Below are 20,746 nucleotides of genomic sequence, written 5' to 3'. Positions count from 1 at the left end.
CAGGCACGGCCTTGCAAAATCCAACAGTACAGGATAGTGACTGCTCGGCCCATCGTCCCCATTCCAGCTCTTTCCAGAGCTGCCTGATTACTCTCACTCTTCCCACCTGCCCCTCCCCCCCACCCCACCACTTTTCCCCAAAACGTCCTGCAACTTTTCCTAGTGCTCATCCTTTTGAAAATTCCTCCGGGGTTCGATCCCACTGCCATTTCAGGGAATGCCTTCCGGATCACTGTCGTTACAAACAGATTCTCCCTGGTTTGCTTCCCGGTGATCCTAAATCCGTGACCCCTCCTCCCCCCGACGGCTCAGACATCAGTGAGTCAGAGATTGGTGCAGGTCATCAGGAGCAGGCAACTCTCCCGCTCCTAATCAATACTCTGGACGCTATAAATATCAAATAAAAAGTGCTGGAGAAACCCAGTTCTGAAAAAGTCATACTGGACTCAAAATATTCGCCCTGTTTGATTAGATTAGATTCCCTACAGTGTGGAAACAGGCCCTTCGGCCCAACCAGTCCACACTGACCCGCCGAAAACTAACCCACCCTCCTACTCCATGTTTACCCCTGACTAATGCACCTAACACAATGAGACAATTTAGCATGGCCAATCCACCCGAACCTGCACGCCTTTGGACTGTGGGAGGAAACCCACTCAGACATGGAGAGAATGTGCAAACTCCACACAGTCGCCCAAGGCTGGAATTGAACCTGGGACCCTGGCGCTGTGAGGCAGCAGTGCTAACCACTGAGCCGCCATGCTGCCCCGTAGTTTCTCTCCCTCCACACAGATGCTGCCAGACCTGCTGTGTTTCTCCAGCAATTTTTGCTTTCGTGCATTCCCCTCATCCCTCCATTTCTGAAGCAGAATGTGGAATAATTGATAAATCATTCTAACCGGACCATCACAACGCACTCAGACAACAAAGATATTCAGCCAGAACAACATCAGTCCTAGATATTCTTATAAGTGCCATTTTTACCATTTATCTCTGGGCATTGTTAGCTGGGTATTACCCACCCTTAACCATCCAGAGGGCAATTAAGGGTCAACCTCACCACTGTGTGCCCAGATTTGCTCAGGCTCCTTGATGCGTCCTGATGAAGGGCTTTTGTCCGAAACGTCGACTCTCCTACTCCTTGGATGCTGCCTGACCGGCTGTGCTTTTCCAGCACCACACTCAGAGGGAAATGGGTCCGGGTGGGTTACTGTTCAGAGGGTCGGTGCGGACTTGTTAGGCTGAATGGCCTGCTTCCACACTGTAGCAAACCTAAATCTAACTCAGCGTTGAAATGGTTTGGAATGTTTTTATCATGGGGCAGGTACAATATCAAAACATGTTGTCTCTCTGTCTGTCTCAGGTAGGCATTAAAACTTCCATAGTATTATGTTGAAGATGACTATAGGAATTATCCCCCATCCCACAGCTCAATATTTATTTCCTAATCAACAGGTCAAAACAAATTATCCAGCCCTTTACATGCTGCTGTAAGTGGGATCGGTCTGTGTATAAATTGACTGCAGTGTTTCCTACATTATAACAGAGGCTACACTTAAAACAAAATGACTTATTTTGCTGTAAAGCACTAGGCAGTCCAGAAATGGTGAGGAGGTGCTTTACAAATGCAATTATTTCACTGTCTCCTATTGATGGATCTTCAGATTGCAGTTACTGTTTTCAACACCAGAGGGTGCAGTTCCAAATTATAAGCAGGACACAGGACTCCCAGTTGAAACTCATTCCCTTTCAATTTGGTTAGATTCCCTATAATGGGGAAACAGGCCCTTCGGCCCAACCAGTCCACACCGACCCTCCGAAGAGTAATCCACCCAGACCCATTCTCCCTCTGACTCATGCACCTAGCACTATGGGCAATTAAGCATGGCCAATTCACCTGACCTGCACATCTTTGGACTGTAAGAAGAAACCCACACAGACACAGGGAGAACGTGCCAACTCCACACAGTCACCGAGGCTGGAATTGAACCTGGGACCCTGGTGCTGTGAGGCAGCAGTGCTAACCACTGAGTCACTGTGCCGCCCCACAAGCTCCCATTAAGAGCAAATGTGATCACCACCAGATAAATATTCCCTTGCCCTTCTTCAAAGTAGCGACCAATCTCTCCTGCCCATTCAAGAGGGCTGAATGGCCTGTTTCTCTGCTGTTAATTTATTCTCTGTTGTGGGCGGCACAGTGGCACAGTGGTTAGCACTGCTGCCTCACAGCGCCAGAGACCCGGGTTCAATTCCTGCCTCAGGTGACTGACTGTGTGGAGTTTGCACGTTCTCCCCGTGTCTGCGTGGGTTTCCTCCGGGTGCTCCGGTTTCCTCCCATAGTCCAAAAATGTGCAGGTCAGGTGAATTGGCCGAGCTAAATCGCCCGTAGTGTTAGGTGTAGGGGTATGGGAGGGTTGCGCTTCGGCGGGTCGGTATGGACTTGTTGGGCCGAAGGGCCTGTTTCCATACTGTAATCTAATCCTTTGCAAACAGGTCTCAAAAGGTAAAACTGTCCCAATTTGTCTCCCGATCCTCCCTCCCAGACCTTTGATCCTCATTGGGTACATTTCACAGTCTTCAGGTTAGCTCTAAAAGGTGTACACAGTCTGTTAGATCAAAGCTGGTTTACACAGAACAGTAGGAATTATTTGAATATTTCAGCCTTTCGAGATATTTGTGGCCTACGTGGGAAAATATGGTAATTTTGCTGCAGACATTGGTCTGCCTGACTCGTAACCCCAGCTGGTCTGGGTGTTTAACGTTGGTTATTTCCCCTACCCCAGCCAGGTTACTGCCTCCCCAGAGTCTACCAGTCTCGCTTGGGTGAGGAAGGAATGGGCAGTATGGTGGCTCAGTGGTTAGCACTGCTGTCTCACAGTGTCAGGGACTCATGTTCAACTCCCACCTCGGGTGACTGCGTGGAGTTTACACATTCTCCCCGTGTCTGCGTGGGTTTCCTCCGGGTGCTCCGATTTCCCCCCACAGTCCAAGGATGTGCAGATCAGAGTGGACTGGACATGCTAAATTGCCCACAGTGTTAGGCGCATTTGTCAGGGAATGGGCCTGGATGATTACTCTTCAGAGGGTCAGTGTGGAATTGCTGGGCCGAAGGGCCTGTCCCCATACTGTAGGGAATCTAATCTAATAAAATGTCTCTGGAGGCTGCAACCGGGATCTCTGCATTTGTTGGCCTGTGATTTTCCCCGATCAAAATTAATGGCGTGGTGAGTTTGGGCAGCTTGGCCGCAGGAGATCTCACACTGAAAGCCAACCCCATTTCCCCGGCCCCACTGAGCTCACCGGCATCTCTGGAATAATCAATCTGAACCTGATTTTCTCTGTGGGGTAACCCCGAAAGCTGTTAGCTGGATTGGGCCATTCGGCCCTTCAGTCCTGTTCCACCATTCGGTAAGGTCATGGCTGATCAGGTGGTGGCCTCAGCTCTGTTTTCCTGGCCTGACGCCCTCTCCAGGGCAACCCCTGACTCCATTGTCAACAAACAGCTATTGAACACAACCTTGACTGAATTCAACAGCCTAGCTTTCACTGCTCTCCACGGGAGACTGATAATCCCCAGAGAGAATAAAACATTATCTTCCTTACTGGTTTAAATGGGGACCTTTGATCTGTAAGCTGTGCCCCCCCCTTGCTCTATGTTAAGGCCTGTACTCTCTGGAGTCCAGAGGCAATTTAATTGAAACATATAAGATCCTGAGGGGACTTGACTGGGTGGATGCTGAAAGTATGTTTCCCTCTGGGTAGAGAATCTAGAACGAGGGGTCACGGTTTTAAAACAGATGAGGAAACTTTTTTTTTCTCAGAGGGTCGAATGTCTTTGGATTCCTTTCACCCAGAAAGCAGTGGACACAGAATCTTTAAACATTTTTAAGGCAGAGATTCTTGCTGACCAAGGGGACAAAAGATTTTCAGGGATCATAACAGTCCTAGAGGCCACTCATCCCATACTGACCCTCCGAAGAATACCTCCCACATTTCCCACAGCTAATCCACCGGCACATCTTTGGACTGTGGGAAGAAACCCACGCAGACACGGGGAGAATGTGCAAACTCCACACAGACAGTCGGCCCGAGGCTGGAATCGAACCCGGGTCCCTGGTGCTGTGAGGCAGCAGTGCTAACCACTGAGCCACCCCAAATATTGCAGGAACATAGCGTTGAGGTGAAAAATCAGATCTTATGAATAATGGTGCGGGTTCAAAGGACTGAGTGGTTTTCTCTTTTTACGCCTTGTCTCTCCGCTCCCCCACATGGGGAAACATCTTTTCAGCATTTACTCTTGTCAAGCCACAGAGATACAAGGGAGGCACAACCTTAACCCACTTTCTCAAATAATCACTTGCATTATCAAACCGGCTCCATTTAATCTCACCGCTTGCTCCACGTTTAGCGATGGGGCTTAAACGAACATGGAACAGGCACGTTGTGTCTGAACAGGACCCAGCTCAGCAGCAGTGCAAACTGTTCACAGAATGGTACAGTACAGGAGGCCATTCAGTCCATCACACTTCTGCCAGCTCTGTGTGTGTGAGAGAGAGACACACACACACAGAGTGAGAGAGAGAGTGAGAGTGAGAGTGAGAGTGAGAGTGAGAGTGAGAGTGAGAGTGAGAGTGAGAGTGAGAGTGAGAGTGAGAGTGAGAGTGAGAGTGAGAGTGAGAGTGAGAGTGAGAGTGAGAGTGAGAGTGAGTGAGAGAGTGAGAGAGTGAGTGAGAGAGTGAGAGAGAGAGTGAGAGTGAGAGTGAGAGTGAGAGTGAGAGTGAGAGTGAGAGTGAGAGAGAGAGAGAGAGAGAGAGAGAGTGAGAGAGAGAGAGAGAGAGAGAGAGAGAGAGAGAGAGAGAGAGTGAGAGTGAGAGTGAGAGAGAGAGAGAGAGAGAGAGAGAGAAAAATAAAAAAAGGAAAAAGTACCAACTCAAAGTCTCACCTTTTTAATGAAGATTTTTTTTCTGGAATTTTTTTTCTAGATTGATTCAGACTTTGGGCATCAAAGATTGACAACTAATCTCTGACACAGACTGCACCGTCACACAATCGGATGCTTTTAAATCAATACAGGAAGGTAGAGGCTGGATCATCTTTAATGTCAATGATTTTTGGAGACCACACACTGCTGTCATTGGCTGTGGTTAATTTTCAGAACACAATTTGTTTGGAATTATCATCGCTAACTGCATTTTATTGGGCAGGTCTGTTGATGTTGTTTAGGAATGAATTAAAACCGCTCTAACCTTCCACTCATTAACTGACACTACACGGCATCAATTTTCAAACTGATGAACAGCTTGTGTTCAGTAAAATTGTCTCCTGTTCCCTCTGAAGACATAACCCTCTTCCATGTCAAACCTCAGGATACCCAGGCTCCAGAGCTGGCCATTGAGAATCACAAGGCTATTCAGCCATGGAGTGCTTCACGATTTCTATACTGTTGTTCTGCTGCATGATTGGTCTGGATTACCTCTGTTTAAGGGAACTGAGCATTAAGCAGGATGCTGAGAGAACAAGTCAACTGTTCTGGCCTGGCCCACTGTTGGGGCTTAACCCACGCCCATCTCGAAATGCTCTCACGACCGCTGTTGGTCACAGACCCTGGTGGGTGCTCAGTAAAAGGACAGAGAGGTACAGACTTGGAAAATGCCCTTGCAAAGTGTCAAAGGCTGTGCAAACCTCTTCAAAAGGAAAGTGCATTGTCAAACATTTCGAAACAAAAGTGCTTACAAACTTTGAAATTAGTTCATGGGACAAGAGTGTCACTGGCTGGGCCAGCATTTATTGGCCGTCCCTAATTGCCCCTCGAGAAGGTGGCTGTTAGGGAGGGAATTCTAGGGATACCGAAGGGGCGGCAATATATTTCCATGTATCTTCTGTCGTATCCTCGTCTTCTTAATTATTACATCCTGCAATACGGGAGCTCAGCTTCAGCTGCTCAGCCAATGCAAAATAAAAACTGGGGTCAAGCTTCAGGAAGAATATGAAAACCAGAGAGAAGGTGTAGCACACCAACAGGTGAATGGTTCCAGTCTGGATAAGGTCGTCTATACGTTTAAATGTTGCTGAAAACAGAGAAGACGGCCAAACAGATTGCCTTGCAATGGTCAGGACGAGGAAATAACAGACAGGCTTGACCATTCTCCTGAAACTTTAACCCCAAGTTCTCTCTCCTCAGACGTGGCCAGATCTGCTGAGCGTTTCCAGCAATTCCTGGTTTTTGTTTGTGGAACCCTTTTATAAAACAAGAGCAGAGGGTGCTGATTGGTTGGCCAGTCACTAACCTGGAGAGTTGGCAAGAACAGTTAATTGTCAATCTTCATTCACAGAACAGGCAAGCACATTCTGAATGGTCAGGGTAATGCCATGGGGCAGTTAATTGTCAATCTTCATTCACAGAACAGGCAAGCACATTCTGAATGGTCAGGGTAATGCCATGGGGCAGTTAATTGTCAATCTTCATTCACAGAACAGGCAAGCACATTCTGAATGGTCAGGGTAATGCCATGGGGCAGTTAATTGTCAATCTTCATTCACTGAACAGGCGAGTGGATTCTGGTTGGTCAGAGGGTTGCTGTGGGCAGTTAACTGTCAATTGTCAGTCACAGACCAGGTAAGTAGAATCTGATTAGTCAATTTTTAAGAAAAACGAATAATTATCTGCACAAACTCCTTTCATCTACACATCATTAAGGCTCCTGAAGGTTGAAGTTTAACTTCTGGGGCAACCATTCACACAAAGTAATCTTCAACATTCACTAGTGACTTTCAATTAATATTTTGAGATGAATTAAGTGGAAGGCAGCTTGACTGAAATGGAGTGTTGGCCAATCAGTGCAGAGAAAGGGCGTGCTCACTTTCTGATTGGCTGTGGGAGGAAGGGGTCAAGATGATTGATGTGTAAATCAGCCAATAGTAGGGTACTAGGGGAGAGTGTGAAAGGACAATAAGTCACATGACAGACTCTCCAGGATCGATGTCCAGAGTTGGCGACGTCCAGGCCTGTCGGCCATATTTGTCCCTCAGGCCAGTGTCAACATGAGTGGCCTAGACAACGTGTCGTCCTTACTGTGGTTTTAACCGGCAGGAACTGGATGTAGATTAGCCGAGGGAGGGTGTAGAACGCCTGGTGAACCTTCCCTGGAATCAGACTATGATCCTGCCCCTGGAGGAGATGGTCCTCAGTGACTCGCTCACACAGGTGACCAAGGCTTCGAGTGAAGGGGCTGGGCCTCAGAGCTCCCCTTTCTGCTCGCTACAGTCCAGACAGACCCTGACTGGGTGGTGCCAACCCCGAGATGGCACAGTCCTCAACTCCGGGGAGCACTGACCACAGATGCCTAGGCCGCAGGCTCGGCAGTGGTGCTTGGCCGTCATGCCTGAAAAGGGCTTCGCGCAGCGGTGGCACTTGACCAGCTCGTGATCTGGCACCCAATAATCAGGCCTTGCCACTTCCTTGACAAACCCTGGAAAAACAACAACAACCCGGGTGTGGAAATAATAAAATACAGAAAATACCACACAAATTCCTCCACACAGCCCTCACCGCACTCCTTCTCACTCAGAGTGCGTTTACCATGGCGGGACTGGGAACACTGGGAAGCCTGGGCCAAGGGTCATCGAGTCAACACTGGGAAGCCTGGGCCAAGGGTCATCGAGTCAACACTGGGAAGCCTGGGCCAAGGGTCATCGAGTCAACACTGGGAAGCCTGGGCCAAGGGTCATCGAGTCAAATAGCACAGAAGAGGCCCTTCAGCCCATCAAAAAGCATCATTTGCATGTCCCCACAGAAAAGACCAGGAGCCATATTCAATTCTCGTTTTCCACATCCTGGTCTCTTCCTATCTCAGGAATCTCCAGCCCCACTAATCTCTGCGATATCGCTGCCCCTCGGACACTCGGAGGGGTGGGCAGGTGGTGGTGGTGGGGGAGGGTTAAAACCCCGGGGACACGGGTTCGAACCCTGGCACGGGGACTGGTGCTACTCAAACTCAATTTACAGAATTGAGGAAGTTGGCCACTGACGGTCAGAAGGTTGTGAAGGGGGTCGTGAGGGAGGGAGGGAAGGGTAGGGTAGGGTGGGGGAGAAAAGAGGGGAGGAACTGACTGCAGGTCTCCCACACGAATGGTTGTGTCTGTTAGTCTAGTAGCACACTCAAGGCATTGAGAGAAAGGTGGGTACTCCACTTTAACTTAGATCTCTCTTCCCCTTTTGTTCTTGGTGCCCAAATCGTTAATTTAGTTGGCGACACTGGCGGTGGCTTTATTTATCAAAATAAAAATCTGGATTTTGCTTTCCCCCCCACCCTCAGTGGTGTTGACCATCACATCCATCACTGGAGTAGGAAATCTGCAGTCCTTACCCAGTCTGGACTACACGTGACTCCAGACCCACAGTGATGAGGTTGTCTCTGAAATGGCCAGGGCAAGCCATTCCGTTCAAGGGGGTAATTGGGGACGGGTAACAAAATGCTGACGTTGCCAATGGTACTGTGAAGCAATAAAGAAAACAGTCGGTGTACATACCAAGCGGATATTCGACTGCTGAAGTCATCGTATCTAGAGTGCTCTGAGCCACCTCTGTAATCCTGCGAGCCAATAACCCTTTGCCTTCTCTCGCTGACCCCAGCTCCTTTCCTGAAAAGCAATTTTTTTTTTTAAACAATGATAGGAAGAGAATTTCCAGAGACTTTTCCTCATCATCACGGACAGGAAGTTGGGCTCACCCACAATCCTCCAGGACTGAACCCACATTCGCCAAGAATTGCGAGTCAACGTCCAGACCCTCCAACACTCGAGATATATCTTCGGAACATTTAAACAGAACTGTTTAACACTTTTCCTCACCAGATGTTAAAAAAATATTAGTGAACTAAAACAGGCAATTTCGCTGATGGTCAGGTGTCATCCAAGGAGTCTTTTTACTTTCTGGTTGGCCTAGGAAGGCAGAGGATGGATGACCAATGGCTGGGCAGTTTGGTGGGGTCATATGACAAAACCTCCAGGACCCAATTTATTCCCAGTCAGATCTCGTCTTGATGAGTCCCTCTCTCACAACACTCCCCTCAGGACAACTTGTGGCACTTCAATCACTGTTCAGTGTCACTGGGTCAAACCTTGTTCTTTTGGTTTTAAGGGGGCCATGGGGAGGGAAAGGCTGCAGTTAGACAGGGGCAGCTCAGTGGTTAACACCACTGCCTCACAGCGCTGGGGACCCGGGTTCGATTCCCCCCTCGGGTGACTGTCTGTGTGGAGTTGCACATTCTCCCAGAGTCTGGGTGTTTCCTCCTGCAGTCCAAAGATGTGCAGGGTTAGGGTGGATTGGCCATGGGAAAAGCTGGGTTACAGGGATGCTCTTCGGAGGGTCAGTGTGGACCCAATGGGTCAAATGGTCCATTTCCACACTCCAGGGATTCTATGACCATTCCAAATTCTCACCTGTAATAACCTTTCAGTATCCCACTTTTCTGGAATCCACCTACCTTTGGGAATTGAGTTGCCCAAACCCAATGGCTGTCAGAGTAAACGCCTCCTGTTAAAATAGGAACACCCCCCCCACCCGAGTATGAATGGTGTCTCCCGCGTTCTAGTAAAGTGCGGCTGGGGTCTGGAATGCACCACCTGAAAACGTGAGGGAAGCAGATTTGATCACGATGTTTAAGAGGGAAATGGATCACGATCTGAAAACTGACAACTGCAGAAGGGGATGGCTCCTTCCAAAGGGGCCAGCATTAACACGATGGGCCAAATGACCTCCATCCGCTGTGTAATCATCCAGTAATGCACGATCCCCCTCCTCCTTGCAGTGTAACGCTCTGCGGAGTGGACAAGGTGTCTGCGTGCTGAGCGAGAGGGTAACAGAGCGTCAGTAATGTTTACCTGTGCTTTTCCCCCCTGTTCTGAAGCAATTGTCACACACTCTCACTGCAGCGGACCCCCAGCCTCGTTCCGGGACTGGTATACTTTTACTGGAGCAGGTGTCACAGCAACCCTCTCCACACGCACGGCAGTGATGCTTACGGTCCCCCTCCTCGAAAGGTCTCTTGCACTGATGGCACTCCTACAGAGAATGAGCAAACAGCCTGTGTGTGAGTGAGTGAGTGAGTGAGTGAGAGAGAGAGAGAGACACATACAAGGCATGGATCAGCTCAAGGTTTACACACAGGGCCATCGAGGGGCGGGTCGCTGGAGGAATGAGCTGTGGCTGAGGGTTGAGTAACAGTGCACAGGAGTGAGAGGGTGGGAAGTGAGGAGGAGGGGAGCAGTGGGTGTAGGGAGTCAAAGAGGGAACATAAGGAGTGTTTACCCCTCTCCTTTTGCAACCTCTGATCTCCAAAAATGTTCACCCCATTTCAACCATCCCCTCTGAAACATACATAAAATTCTAAATGTACAGACACACACACACACACACACGGAGACAGCGAGACAGACCGTGTCAAAAGATTCATAGAGATGTACAGCACAGAAATAGCCCAACTCATCCATGCCAACCAGATATCCTAAATTAATCTATTCCCATTTGCCAGCATTTGGCCCATAACCCTCTCAACCCTTCCTATTTATAAACCCATCCAGATGCCTTTTAAATGCTGTAATTGTACCAGCCTCCACCACTTCCTCTGGCAGCTCATTCCATACACGCACCACCCCTCTGTGTGAAAAAGTTGCCCCTTGGGTTCCTTTCAAATCTTTCCCCGCTCACCTTAAACCTGTGCTGTCTAGTTTTGTACTGAGAGAGGATGTCCAGGAGGTGAAGAGGAGTTGCTGGGGAAATTGGGAGGGGGGAGCAGTATCGGGGCGAGACATGACAAGGCAGGAAGGGGGCATTGACCCGCTTTGTAGGGGCTGGGGTGAATCAACACTTCAGTTAATTCTCAAGTGTCACACTCGTGGGCAGCGTTCCCAACCTGCTACTGAAGGGTCCACATCATGTCCAGGTAACAGACCCACAGGGTAAGGCCAGGGCAGGCAGCCCAAGTCTCTACACCTCTTGCCCTCCGATCTCACTCTGGCCGGACTCACAATGTTTCCCAGGAGGGAATTTTAAACTCCCCGTGTGAGTCCTGTCAATGAGAGCTCATGGGAATACCCTCAGGATCCCAGCTTGCTGCAGTGACCCATGGTGCACTGGTGCCCCTCCCTATAACCGGAACGGTGGAGTGGGTGGGAGAACGGGAATATTGTGGATTAGTAATCCAGGAGACGTGGCTTCAAGTTCCATCACAGCAACCCGTGGAATCTAAACCCAATTCATAAACTCAGGAATCGAGCGGTGGTCTTGGGGATGGCGACCATGATACCATCATTGATTGTTATTAAAACCCCACCCGGTTCACAGATATCCTTTAGGGAAGGAAATCTGCCGACCTTACCCCATTCTGGCCTATATGTGACTCCAGACCCAAAGCCATGTGGTTGATTCTTAACTTCCCGCTGTAATGGCCCCAGCGGAGACACTCAGTTCAGGGGGCACTCAGGAACAGGGAACTGCCTTGGCAGCTAGCCCACGAAGGATTAAAACGATAATTTTGTGTCCTGAGTGTATCCCAATCCCAGCAGCCTCTGTGAATCAGTCTTCATCGTCAGGGCCAGAATGTACTTGCATTTGTATAGCGCCTTTCACAGCCACTGGACATCCCAAAGTGCAGCGTAGCTGACCAACGGGTGTGTCTCAGTATTGGAGGTTTGGTACACAGCAAGCTCCCGTGAACAGGCGGTGAGAATGTGACCGGATTAACCGATTTCATGATGTGAAAACCCGCCCTTTCCTACATCCCCCTCCCCCCCTCCCCGACATCATTGTGCTTGCTTGAAAGGCTGACAATGGGACCTTTCACACTCAGGCGCGACAGCACTCTGGACTCTCACTTTAAACTTTCATCCGAAAGCCAGCACTTCCGCAGCACTGCTCTGGGAATGCCAGCCAGGATTCGGAGTAGAGTTCTCAGCGAGTGGGAACTGAACTCACAACCCTCCAACTCGTGAGAGAGATACCTTTATTGCTGGGCAGATAGGGTAGTCAAAAAGGCCTATGGCTTTGTTGGAAGGGGCATTGAGTACAAGGAGAGACAGGTTCTGCTGCAGCTTTGTAGAACTTTAGTGAGGCCACACTTGGAATATTGCGTACAGTTCTGGTCACCACATCACCAGAAGGAAGTGGCTGCTTAGAAGAGGGTACAGAAAAGATTTACCAGGATGTTGCCTGGTACGGGGGATGTTAGCTATTAGGAAAGGTTGGATAGACTGGGTTTATTTTCACTGGAACGCAGGAGGTTGAGGGGGTGACCTGTTAGATGTTTATAAGATTGTGAATGGCACAGATTAGATTAGATTAGATTCCCTACAGTGAGGAAACAGGCCCTTCGGCCCAACATGTCCACGCCAACCCTCCGAACAGTAACCCACCCAGACCCACTTCCCTCTGACTAATGCACCTAACACTATGGGCAATTTAGCATGGCCAATTCAGCTAACCTGCACATCTTTGGATTGTGGGAGGAAACCCACGCAGACACGGGGAGAATGTGCTAACTCCAGACAGTCAGTTGCCCAAGGCTGGAATCAAACCTGGGTTCCTGATGCCGTGAGGCAGCAGTGCTAACCACTGAGACACCGTGCTGCCCCAAAGAGTGGATGAGGCCTTTTCCACAGGGTGGAGGATCAAGTACTAGGGGACACAGATTCAAGGTTTGGGGGGGGGGGGGGGGAACGAGGGAGGGGTGTTTAAAAGAGATGTGCGAGACACGTTTTCACACAAAGGCTGGTGAGTGCCAAGAAGGAGCTGCCAGAGGAGATGGTGGAGACAAAAAAACCTGCAGATGCTGGAATCCAAAGTAGCCAGGCAGGAGGCTGGGGGAACACAGCAAGGCAGGCAGCATCAGGAGGGACAGGCAGGAGGCTGGGGGAACACAGCAAGGCAGGCAGCATCAGGAGGGACAGGCAGGAGGCTGGGGGAACACAGCAAGGCAGGCAGCATCAGGAGGGACAGGCAGGAGGCTGGGGGAACACAGCAAGGAAGGCAGCATCAGGAGGTGGTGCTGGAAGCTGACACAATAGCAGCATTTGAGAAACACCTGGACGGATACATGGATAGGAAAGGAATAGAGGGATATGGATCCTGTAAGTGAAGACAGTTTCAGGACGGAAGGGCAAATGTGCTGGCGCAAGCTTGGAGGGCCGAAGGGCCTGTTCCTGTGCTTCACTCGGTCTCGTATTCCTGTCTGATCGCAGCCAGGACGTGGGTTGGTCACAATGGGGGATTTATTTCAAAACCAAAAATCAAAGCGAAGACAGACTCACCGTGATCTGGGTATTAGGCCTCCAGTAATCCGGGGCCACCTGATCGGTCAGCCAGGAGCTGATGGCTTTGCTTGGTCCTGCGCTGTACTCGGAGACCGACTGGATCACAAAGCTGACACTGTCCAGCACTTGCTGCGCCCCATTGTGGTTCGGCCTCAGGAACGAGTCCGCCTGAGATTTAGACGACAAGGAACGGGTTTCTGCATTTCCATAGCACCGCTTATGGCCCGAATGGACAGGCTTTCTTCGAAGCTCAGCCAACCCTCACGGAGCGAGCCACCTCAAAATCCGCGTAGGGATCTCGTTTTTAAAAAGTGGGCAATAACTAAGCGAGCAGGACCCGAGGGAGACCTCCCCAGTTCTTTCCTAGACCCTGTCGTATAATCCTTCCCATGTTCACCAGAGGGTCAGGTGTTACATTTAATGTGTCATCTGAACAGCTCCTCAGACAGTGCAGCACACCCCACACCCCCCCACCCCCCCACCCCCCCCCCCCCCCCCGCTCTGCGTCCCTTCACATGAACCCTGCCGACGTGAGTGAGAGAACAAACTCAATGGGGAACGGTCATTTCCAGGCTACCAGACGGACTGCCCTTTAGGGGTGAACTCTCAGTGCATCGCTGCATTTAATTGCTCCGAACACGCAGTCCTCATCAAAGTTCACAGCACAGGAGGAGGCCCTATTGCCCAACGGTCAACAAAGATCTGACTACACCAATCCCACTTTCCAGCCTTCAGTCAGAGAGGCGTACAGGACAGAAACAGACCCAACCCGTCCATGCCAACCAGATATCCCAACCCAATCTAGTCCCACCTGCCAGCACCCGGCCCATATCCCTCCAAACCCTTCCTATTCATATACCCATCCAAATGCCTCTTAAATGTTGCAATTGTACCAACCTCCACCACTTCCTCTGGCAGCTCATTCCACACACGTACCACCCTCTGCATGAAAAGGTTGCCCCTTAGGTCTCTTTTATATCTTCCCCCTCTCACTCTAAACCAATGCCTCTAGTTCGGGACTCCCCGACCCCAGGGAAGAGATTTTGTCCAATAGCCCTGGAGGCTAAGGCAATGCAAGTGGAGATCTAAACACTGCTTAACTGTTACAAGAGTTTTTGACACATCCATCATTTCAGGCAGTGATTCCAGACTCCCACCACTCTCTGGGTGAGGAAGAAAACATCTCAACTCTCCGCTTGGTCCTTGACCTCTAACCTCAAGACAATGCCTTCTGGGTATTAATGATAAAACTGGCTTCTTGGTCTGCACCCCTCAATCTTATCCAGTTCTGTCAGGTCCCCTTCCCTGCTCCAAGGAAAACTAGCTGTCTTTCCAATCTTCTCCTACAGCCTGGACTCTCCTGTCCAGGAAACATCCTGTAAATCTCCAGGTAAATGAGGGAGTGTGAGCATGATGGACTTGGGGAATTCCCTCACTATCTTCCTGGTCCCCTTCCTCTGTGTGATGGTCATCTCAACATTCCCTCCACACCAGCCCTGCCTCGAGCTGCAAGGGGTCACACAATATCCTGGGAAATGCCACAGGGGTGGGGGAAAGGATGCAGGTGGGGAAAACGGGGGAGGGCGAGGGAAAAGGGGGGGGGGGGGGGGGAGGGTGAGGGAAAAGGGGGGGGGGGGGAGGGCGAGGGGAAAGGGGGGGGAAGGGCGAGGGAAAAAGTGGGGGAGAGGGAGGGAAAAAGAGGGGAGGGGAGGGATAAAGAGGGGAGGGGAGGGATAAAGAGGGGAGGGGAGGGATAAAGAGGGGAGGGGAGGGATAAAGAGGGGAGGGGAGGGGAGGGATAAAGAGGGGAGGGGAGGGGAGGGATAAAGAGGGGAGGGGAGGGATAAAGAGGGGAGGGGAGGGATAAAGAGGGGAGGGGAGGGATAAAGAGGGGAGGGGAGGGATAAAGAGGGGAGGGGAGGGATAAAGAGGGGAGGGGAGGGATAAAGAGGGGAGGGGAGGGATAAAGAGGGGGTGAGGGACGGCAGGAGAAACAGTGTGAAGCAGGAGAGAGAGACAAATTATGAAGAGAGAGAGAGAGGTGGAGAGGGGGAAATGCTCAAATGTCATAAATCTTTACTCATCTCTCTCCTCTGGGATAAGAGTGTAAAAGCAGCAAATTTTCAATAGTTAGTTTAATGCCTGATTCAGTCTGTCACCCAATTCCCTCGTGAACTCACTGAGTATTTGTCACGTTCTGGTCTCCAAGGGTTGTTCACAGACAGTTAAACACTTGTTCAGACAGTTCACTCGCTGCTGATATCCACAGTCTGTCAAAAGCCATCAGCATCCAAAAAGCAGTCTCTGACAGATGGCCCCAGGCTGGAAGCCTGTTCACAGTCCATGTCTCTCTCTCTCTCTCGCTCTATCACTGGCTGTGTGGGCTAGTCTCAGGCCAAGTCAACATAACCAACCTCACCGCAACAGCTGGTTACCATGGGCCGAATCGATGATTATCAAAACCCAGGTCAAAACCAACAGCAACAGCATTGACCCCAGGAGATGGTTTTCCAAGGGGTATGAGGTGCCATTTTATTTACCTCCTGAATCAAGGTTTAGGATCAGGAAACAGATACAGCACAGAAACACAAAAAATAGCAGGAAGAGGCCATTCAGCCCTTCAAGCCTGCTCCACCATTCAGTATAATCATGGCTGATCATCCAACTCAGTCCCTATTCCTGCTTTCACCCCCAATACCCTCGGATCATTTTAGCCCCAAGAGCTGTATCTAACACCTTTTCGAAAACATTCAATGTTTTATCCTTGACTGCTTTCTGTGGCCGAGAATTCCCCAGGGTGCCCACTGTCTGGGTGGAGATATTTCTCCTCTTCTCAGTCCGAAATGGCCTACCCAGAATTCTTAGACTGTGATCCCTGGTTTTGGGCTCCCTGGCCACCAGGAACACCCTTCCTGTGTTTACCCTGCCAGACTACTCAGACCCCTCAGCATTATGATAGCCCACAAACCCACCAACACACTAAAACAGCAGCTAATGAACTTGAAAGACTCTATACAGACAACAAGCAAAACTAATGTCACTTATGAAATACTGTGCAAGATCTGTAACAAATACTACATTGGACAAACACGCAGAAAACTAGCCACCAGGATACATGAACATCAACTAGGCACAAAAAGACATGACCCTCTCTCACTAGTATCCTTACATACAGATAAGGAAGGACAACACTTCGACTGGGACAACACATCCGTACTAAGGCAAGCCAAACAGAGACATGCACGATAATTCCTAGAAACAGGTGGTGGACACTATCTACACCCACTGAGAAAAGGAACAGGCAATGACATCACCAACACAAAATGACCTCATCAACACAGGAAATGACATCACCAACCCAAGGAAACCTAAGCACATAAACAGAAAGTGGGCCAAATCACCAGGGCTTCATCCTGAGGCCCACTGAAGATGTTACCTAGTATGGGGTCGAAACGTTTGAAAACTAACCTTCCAGCTCAGCGAGCAAACTTTTACAACCAGTACCTCAACTTGAGTTACAAATCTTCCGAAAACCTGCCGTTTACCCTGTCGAGCTCTGTTAGAATGTTATATGTTTCTATGAGATCACCCTCCCATTCTTCCAAATTCCAGTGAATACAGTCCTAACCGATCCAGCATTTCTTAGAGTCATAGAGATGTACACCATTGAACAGACCCTTTGATTCAACTCGTCCATGCCAACCAGATATCCTGTATTAATCTAGTCCCGTTTGCCAGCATTTACCCCATATCCCTCTAAACCCTTCCTATTCATAAACCCATCCAGATGCCCTTGAAATGTAATTGTACCAACCTCCACCACTTCCTCTGGCACCTCATTCCATACACACATCATCCACTTGGTAAAAAGTTGCCTCTTAGGTCCCTTTTAAATCTTTCCCCTCTCACCCTAAACCTATGCCCTCTAGTTCTGGACTCCCTCACCGAATGTCAATCCTACCATCCCAGGAATCAGTCTGTTTAACCTCCATTACACTCCCTCTGTCATAAGTACATGCTTCCTCAGATAAGGAGACCAATAGAGGCACACAGAAGGAGGGATGTTCGGCCCATCGAGTCCTTGATGACATTCCACAACAGCGACTCACCTCGTCGCTCACCTCTGGCCAATTCCTGCGGACCCACACACACCCGTGCAGCGGATGACGCAATTTTCTTTCAAAAGCATCGACTGAACAACCCTGTCACATTCCAGCCTTGAACAGTCCCCCTCAAAAATCACGGGAAGTAACCGTGCAGGGGTAGCAGGCAGTGAGGCAGACAAACTGTGTGTTAGCAAGAGGATTCATGTACACATACAACAATGTCTTGCTGCAGATACATAGGGCACTGGTGAGGCCACACCCGGATTTTGGTGTGCAGTTTTGGTCTTTTTTTCTGAAGAAGGACATTCTTGCTACGGAGAGTTCAGTGAGGGTTTACTAAATGATTCGAGGGATGGTCAGATGAATGTATGATGAGAGAAGGAGTCAGTTAGGATTGTATTCACTGGAACTTAGGAGAATGAGGGGGGGTCTCTAGAAAACTATAAAATTCTAACAGGACTAGACAGAAGGATAGAATGCACGAGCTTAATACTGACCAGGCTCAGGGTATCCCAGCAAATCCTCCACACTCTCCTGTGAGGCTTCTCCTGAACCTCTCCCTCAATTACAAACACACTCTGTGTTCCAACCAGCCTCCCTGTGCAACGCCGAGGGAGCGCCGCACCGTCGGAGGGTCAGCGCCGAGGGAGCGCCGCACCGTCGGAGGGTCAGCGCCGAGGGAGCGCCGCACCGTCGGAGGGTCAGCGCCGAGGGAGCGCCGCACCGTCGGAGGGTCAGCGCCGAGGGAGCGCCGCACCGTCGGAGGGTCAGCGCCGAGGGAGCGCCGCACCGTCGGAGGGTCAGCGCCGAGGGAGCGCCGCACCGTCGGAGGGTCAGCGCCGAGGGAGCGCCGCACCGTCGGAGGGTCAGCGCCGAGGGAGCGCCGCGCCGTCGGAGGGTCAGCGCCGAGGGAGCGCCGCGCCGTCGGAGGGTCAGCGCCGAGGGAGCGCCGCGCCGTCGGAGGGTCAGCGCCGAGGGAGCGCCGCGCCGTCGGAGGGTCAGCGCCGAGGGAGCGCCGCACCGTCGGAGGGTCAGCGCCGAGGGAGCGCCGCACCGTCGGAGGGTCAGCGCCGAGGGAGCGCCGCACCGTCGGAGGGTCAGCGCCGAGGGAGCGCCGCACCGTCGGAGGGCTCCAATCTTCACTGTTTCCACATGAGTTTTTATTTTATTCCCCTTCCGGCTGTGCCTGAACATTAACCTTGAAAGCCCAGAGACGGGGCTAGAGAGCTGTGTACTCACCCCTTGCCAGACGTGTTTCAGTTCAGGACGTACAACTGATGCCTCGGGATCTTGGTTTCCAATCCAGTACTGTCTGCTCCGGTAGATTACCCCACAGTTTGGACATTCCAGAACATACCTAAGCAGAAAATTAAAAGACAGACAACTAGAAACCAAACTCTGCACTGCCAGTCAGGATTCGATTTTTGTATAAAACGTACCTCTCTCTGCTTCCTGGGAATTTAAGGAAGAAAGTAAGTTGATGGCCGACGTATTGAAATCAGATGGAGTCCAGGGAAACTGGGAACAGGAAGCAGGGCCAAACCAATCAAGGACAACTTTAGGTTTTCGGAAAGAAACTCTGGAACCTCAGAACTCCACAGTCTCCAGACCCGGCTTCTGGGAAAATATTACAGTCTCCCTCAAGAGAGGGAGGGAGAAGAACACCAGCATTTATGTAGCACCCTTCCCCTGAGGATTGGCCTCCTTTAAAGCAGATCCAGGTGTTTCCACTGCTCCAAATGTCGGACACGTGGCAGCCATTTGCACATAGCAAGATCCCAAAAGGAGCATTGTGAGCTTTGTTTCAGTGAAGGCGGGATAAACATCTAGCAGGACACCAAAAAGTAACTTCCTCCCCCACCCCCCACCACTTCTCCAACTGTATCCTGTGGGATATTTTATCCAAAATGGTCATTGAGGACCTTGCTTTAATATTCTACCCAGTACCAACCCTCCGGCAGCGCGGCGCTGCCTCGGCACTGACCCTCCGGCAGCGCGGCGCTGCCTCGGCACTGACCCTCCGACAGCGCGGCGCTGCCTCGGCACTGACCCTCCGGCAGCGCGGCGCTGCCTCGGCACTGACCCTCCGACAGCGCGGCGCTGCCTCGGCACTGACCCTCCGACAGCGCGGCGCTGCCTCGGCACTGACCCTCCGACAGCGCGGCGCTGCCTTGGCACTGACCCTCCGACAGCGCGGCGCTGCCTCGGCATTGACCCTCCGACAGCGCGGCGCTGCCTCGGCACTGACCCTCCGACAGCGCGGCGCTGCCTCGGCACTGACCCTCCGACAGCGCGGCGCTGCCTTGGCACTGACCCTCCGACAGCGCGGCGCTGCCTCGGCACTGACCCTCCGACAGCGCGGCGCTTCCTCAGCACTGCACAGGGAGGCTGGTTGGAAGGCAGAGTGTGTTTGTAATCAAGGGACAGGTTCAGGAGAAGCCTCACAGTGGAGTGGGGTGGACGTGCCGGGATGCCCTGAGCCTGGTCGGTGTAAAGCTGGTGCACTCTATCCTTCTGAAGAACAGAAGCTCAGGGGCCGTGCTCTCCAGCCTCTTACTGTGCAGTTTTTGTTCCGATCTCCGGTGACAGACATCACTCACCCTGACCAGGCATAGGTCGCGAGTCCGAACCACTTGCTGTCCGTTGATGCGGAGGTTTTGGGGTTGACAGTTACTTCCCAGCCTCGTTCGTAACACACCTGGATCAGATCAAACAGAGGCATTCTGACCAGGACGTTTCATCCCACGTTGTCATCTCTTACCCCCCCACCACAGCACCTATCAGTAACATTCCCTCTCCTCCGCAAATTGTTAAGACTCAACATGCAAAGGGTGACCAGGAGAACAGGTCACTCACTGCACTGCTTCGTAAGCAGCAGGTTGCATCATCCCGACACGGAAATACATCGCTGTTCCTTCAGTGTCGCTGGGTCAAAATCCTCCCTCAAAGCTCTGGGGGCTCCCCACAGCACACAGACTGCAGTAGTCAGCTTACTATTGCCTTCACTGGGACTGACAACAAATGCAGTGATTCCTACATCCACAAGTGAATAATTTTTATTTGAAACAATTCTCATCCTTTCCCCTTTGATGATTATTTTAAACCTGTGTCCCCTGGTTTGTTGCTGACCCTCCTGCCATTGGAGTGGGTGTCTCCCCGATAACTCTGTCAAAGCCTTTCAGGGTTGAAAGGCGTTTGATTAAATCTTCTCACCAATCTTCCCTGCTTGAAGTGGGATGGGGAACACATCATAGAGATGTACAGCACAGAAACAGACCCTTCGGTCCAACCCGTCCATGCCAACCAGAGATCCCAACCCAATCTAGTCCCAC

The 20,746-nt window shown here is 50.9% G+C and overlaps 1 protein-coding gene across 1 annotated transcript in view; it reads right to left on the bottom strand.

Annotated features, from left to right (window-relative positions):
- Nucleotides 1-4,930: 4,930 nt before the first annotated feature.
- Nucleotides 4,931-20,746, bottom strand: part of LOC122542685 (zinc finger FYVE domain-containing protein 1) — a 28,076-nt gene continuing 12,260 nt past the window's right edge. Inside the window, exons 6-11 of the mRNA XM_087984137.1 lie at nucleotides 20,015-20,112; nucleotides 18,654-18,771; nucleotides 13,306-13,476; nucleotides 9,883-10,063; nucleotides 8,530-8,640; nucleotides 4,931-7,469 (exon numbers count right to left, since the gene is read on the bottom strand). Coding sequence (XP_087840263.1) covers nucleotides 7,237-7,469; nucleotides 8,530-8,640; nucleotides 9,883-10,063; nucleotides 13,306-13,476; nucleotides 18,654-18,771; nucleotides 20,015-20,112 — 912 coding nt within the window. The 3' untranslated portion in view covers nucleotides 4,931-7,236. The remainder of the gene's footprint in view (nucleotides 7,470-8,529; nucleotides 8,641-9,882; nucleotides 10,064-13,305; nucleotides 13,477-18,653; nucleotides 18,772-20,014; nucleotides 20,113-20,746) is intronic.

Source organism: Chiloscyllium plagiosum, unplaced genomic scaffold, assembly GCF_037043375.1.
Source record: "Chiloscyllium plagiosum isolate Xiang-an unplaced genomic scaffold, Cpla_swu_hap1 HiC_scaffold_47, whole genome shotgun sequence".
Taxonomy (NCBI): Eukaryota; Metazoa; Chordata; class Chondrichthyes; order Orectolobiformes; family Hemiscylliidae; genus Chiloscyllium; species Chiloscyllium plagiosum.
This window is presented reverse-complemented; position numbering and strand designations above follow the sequence as displayed.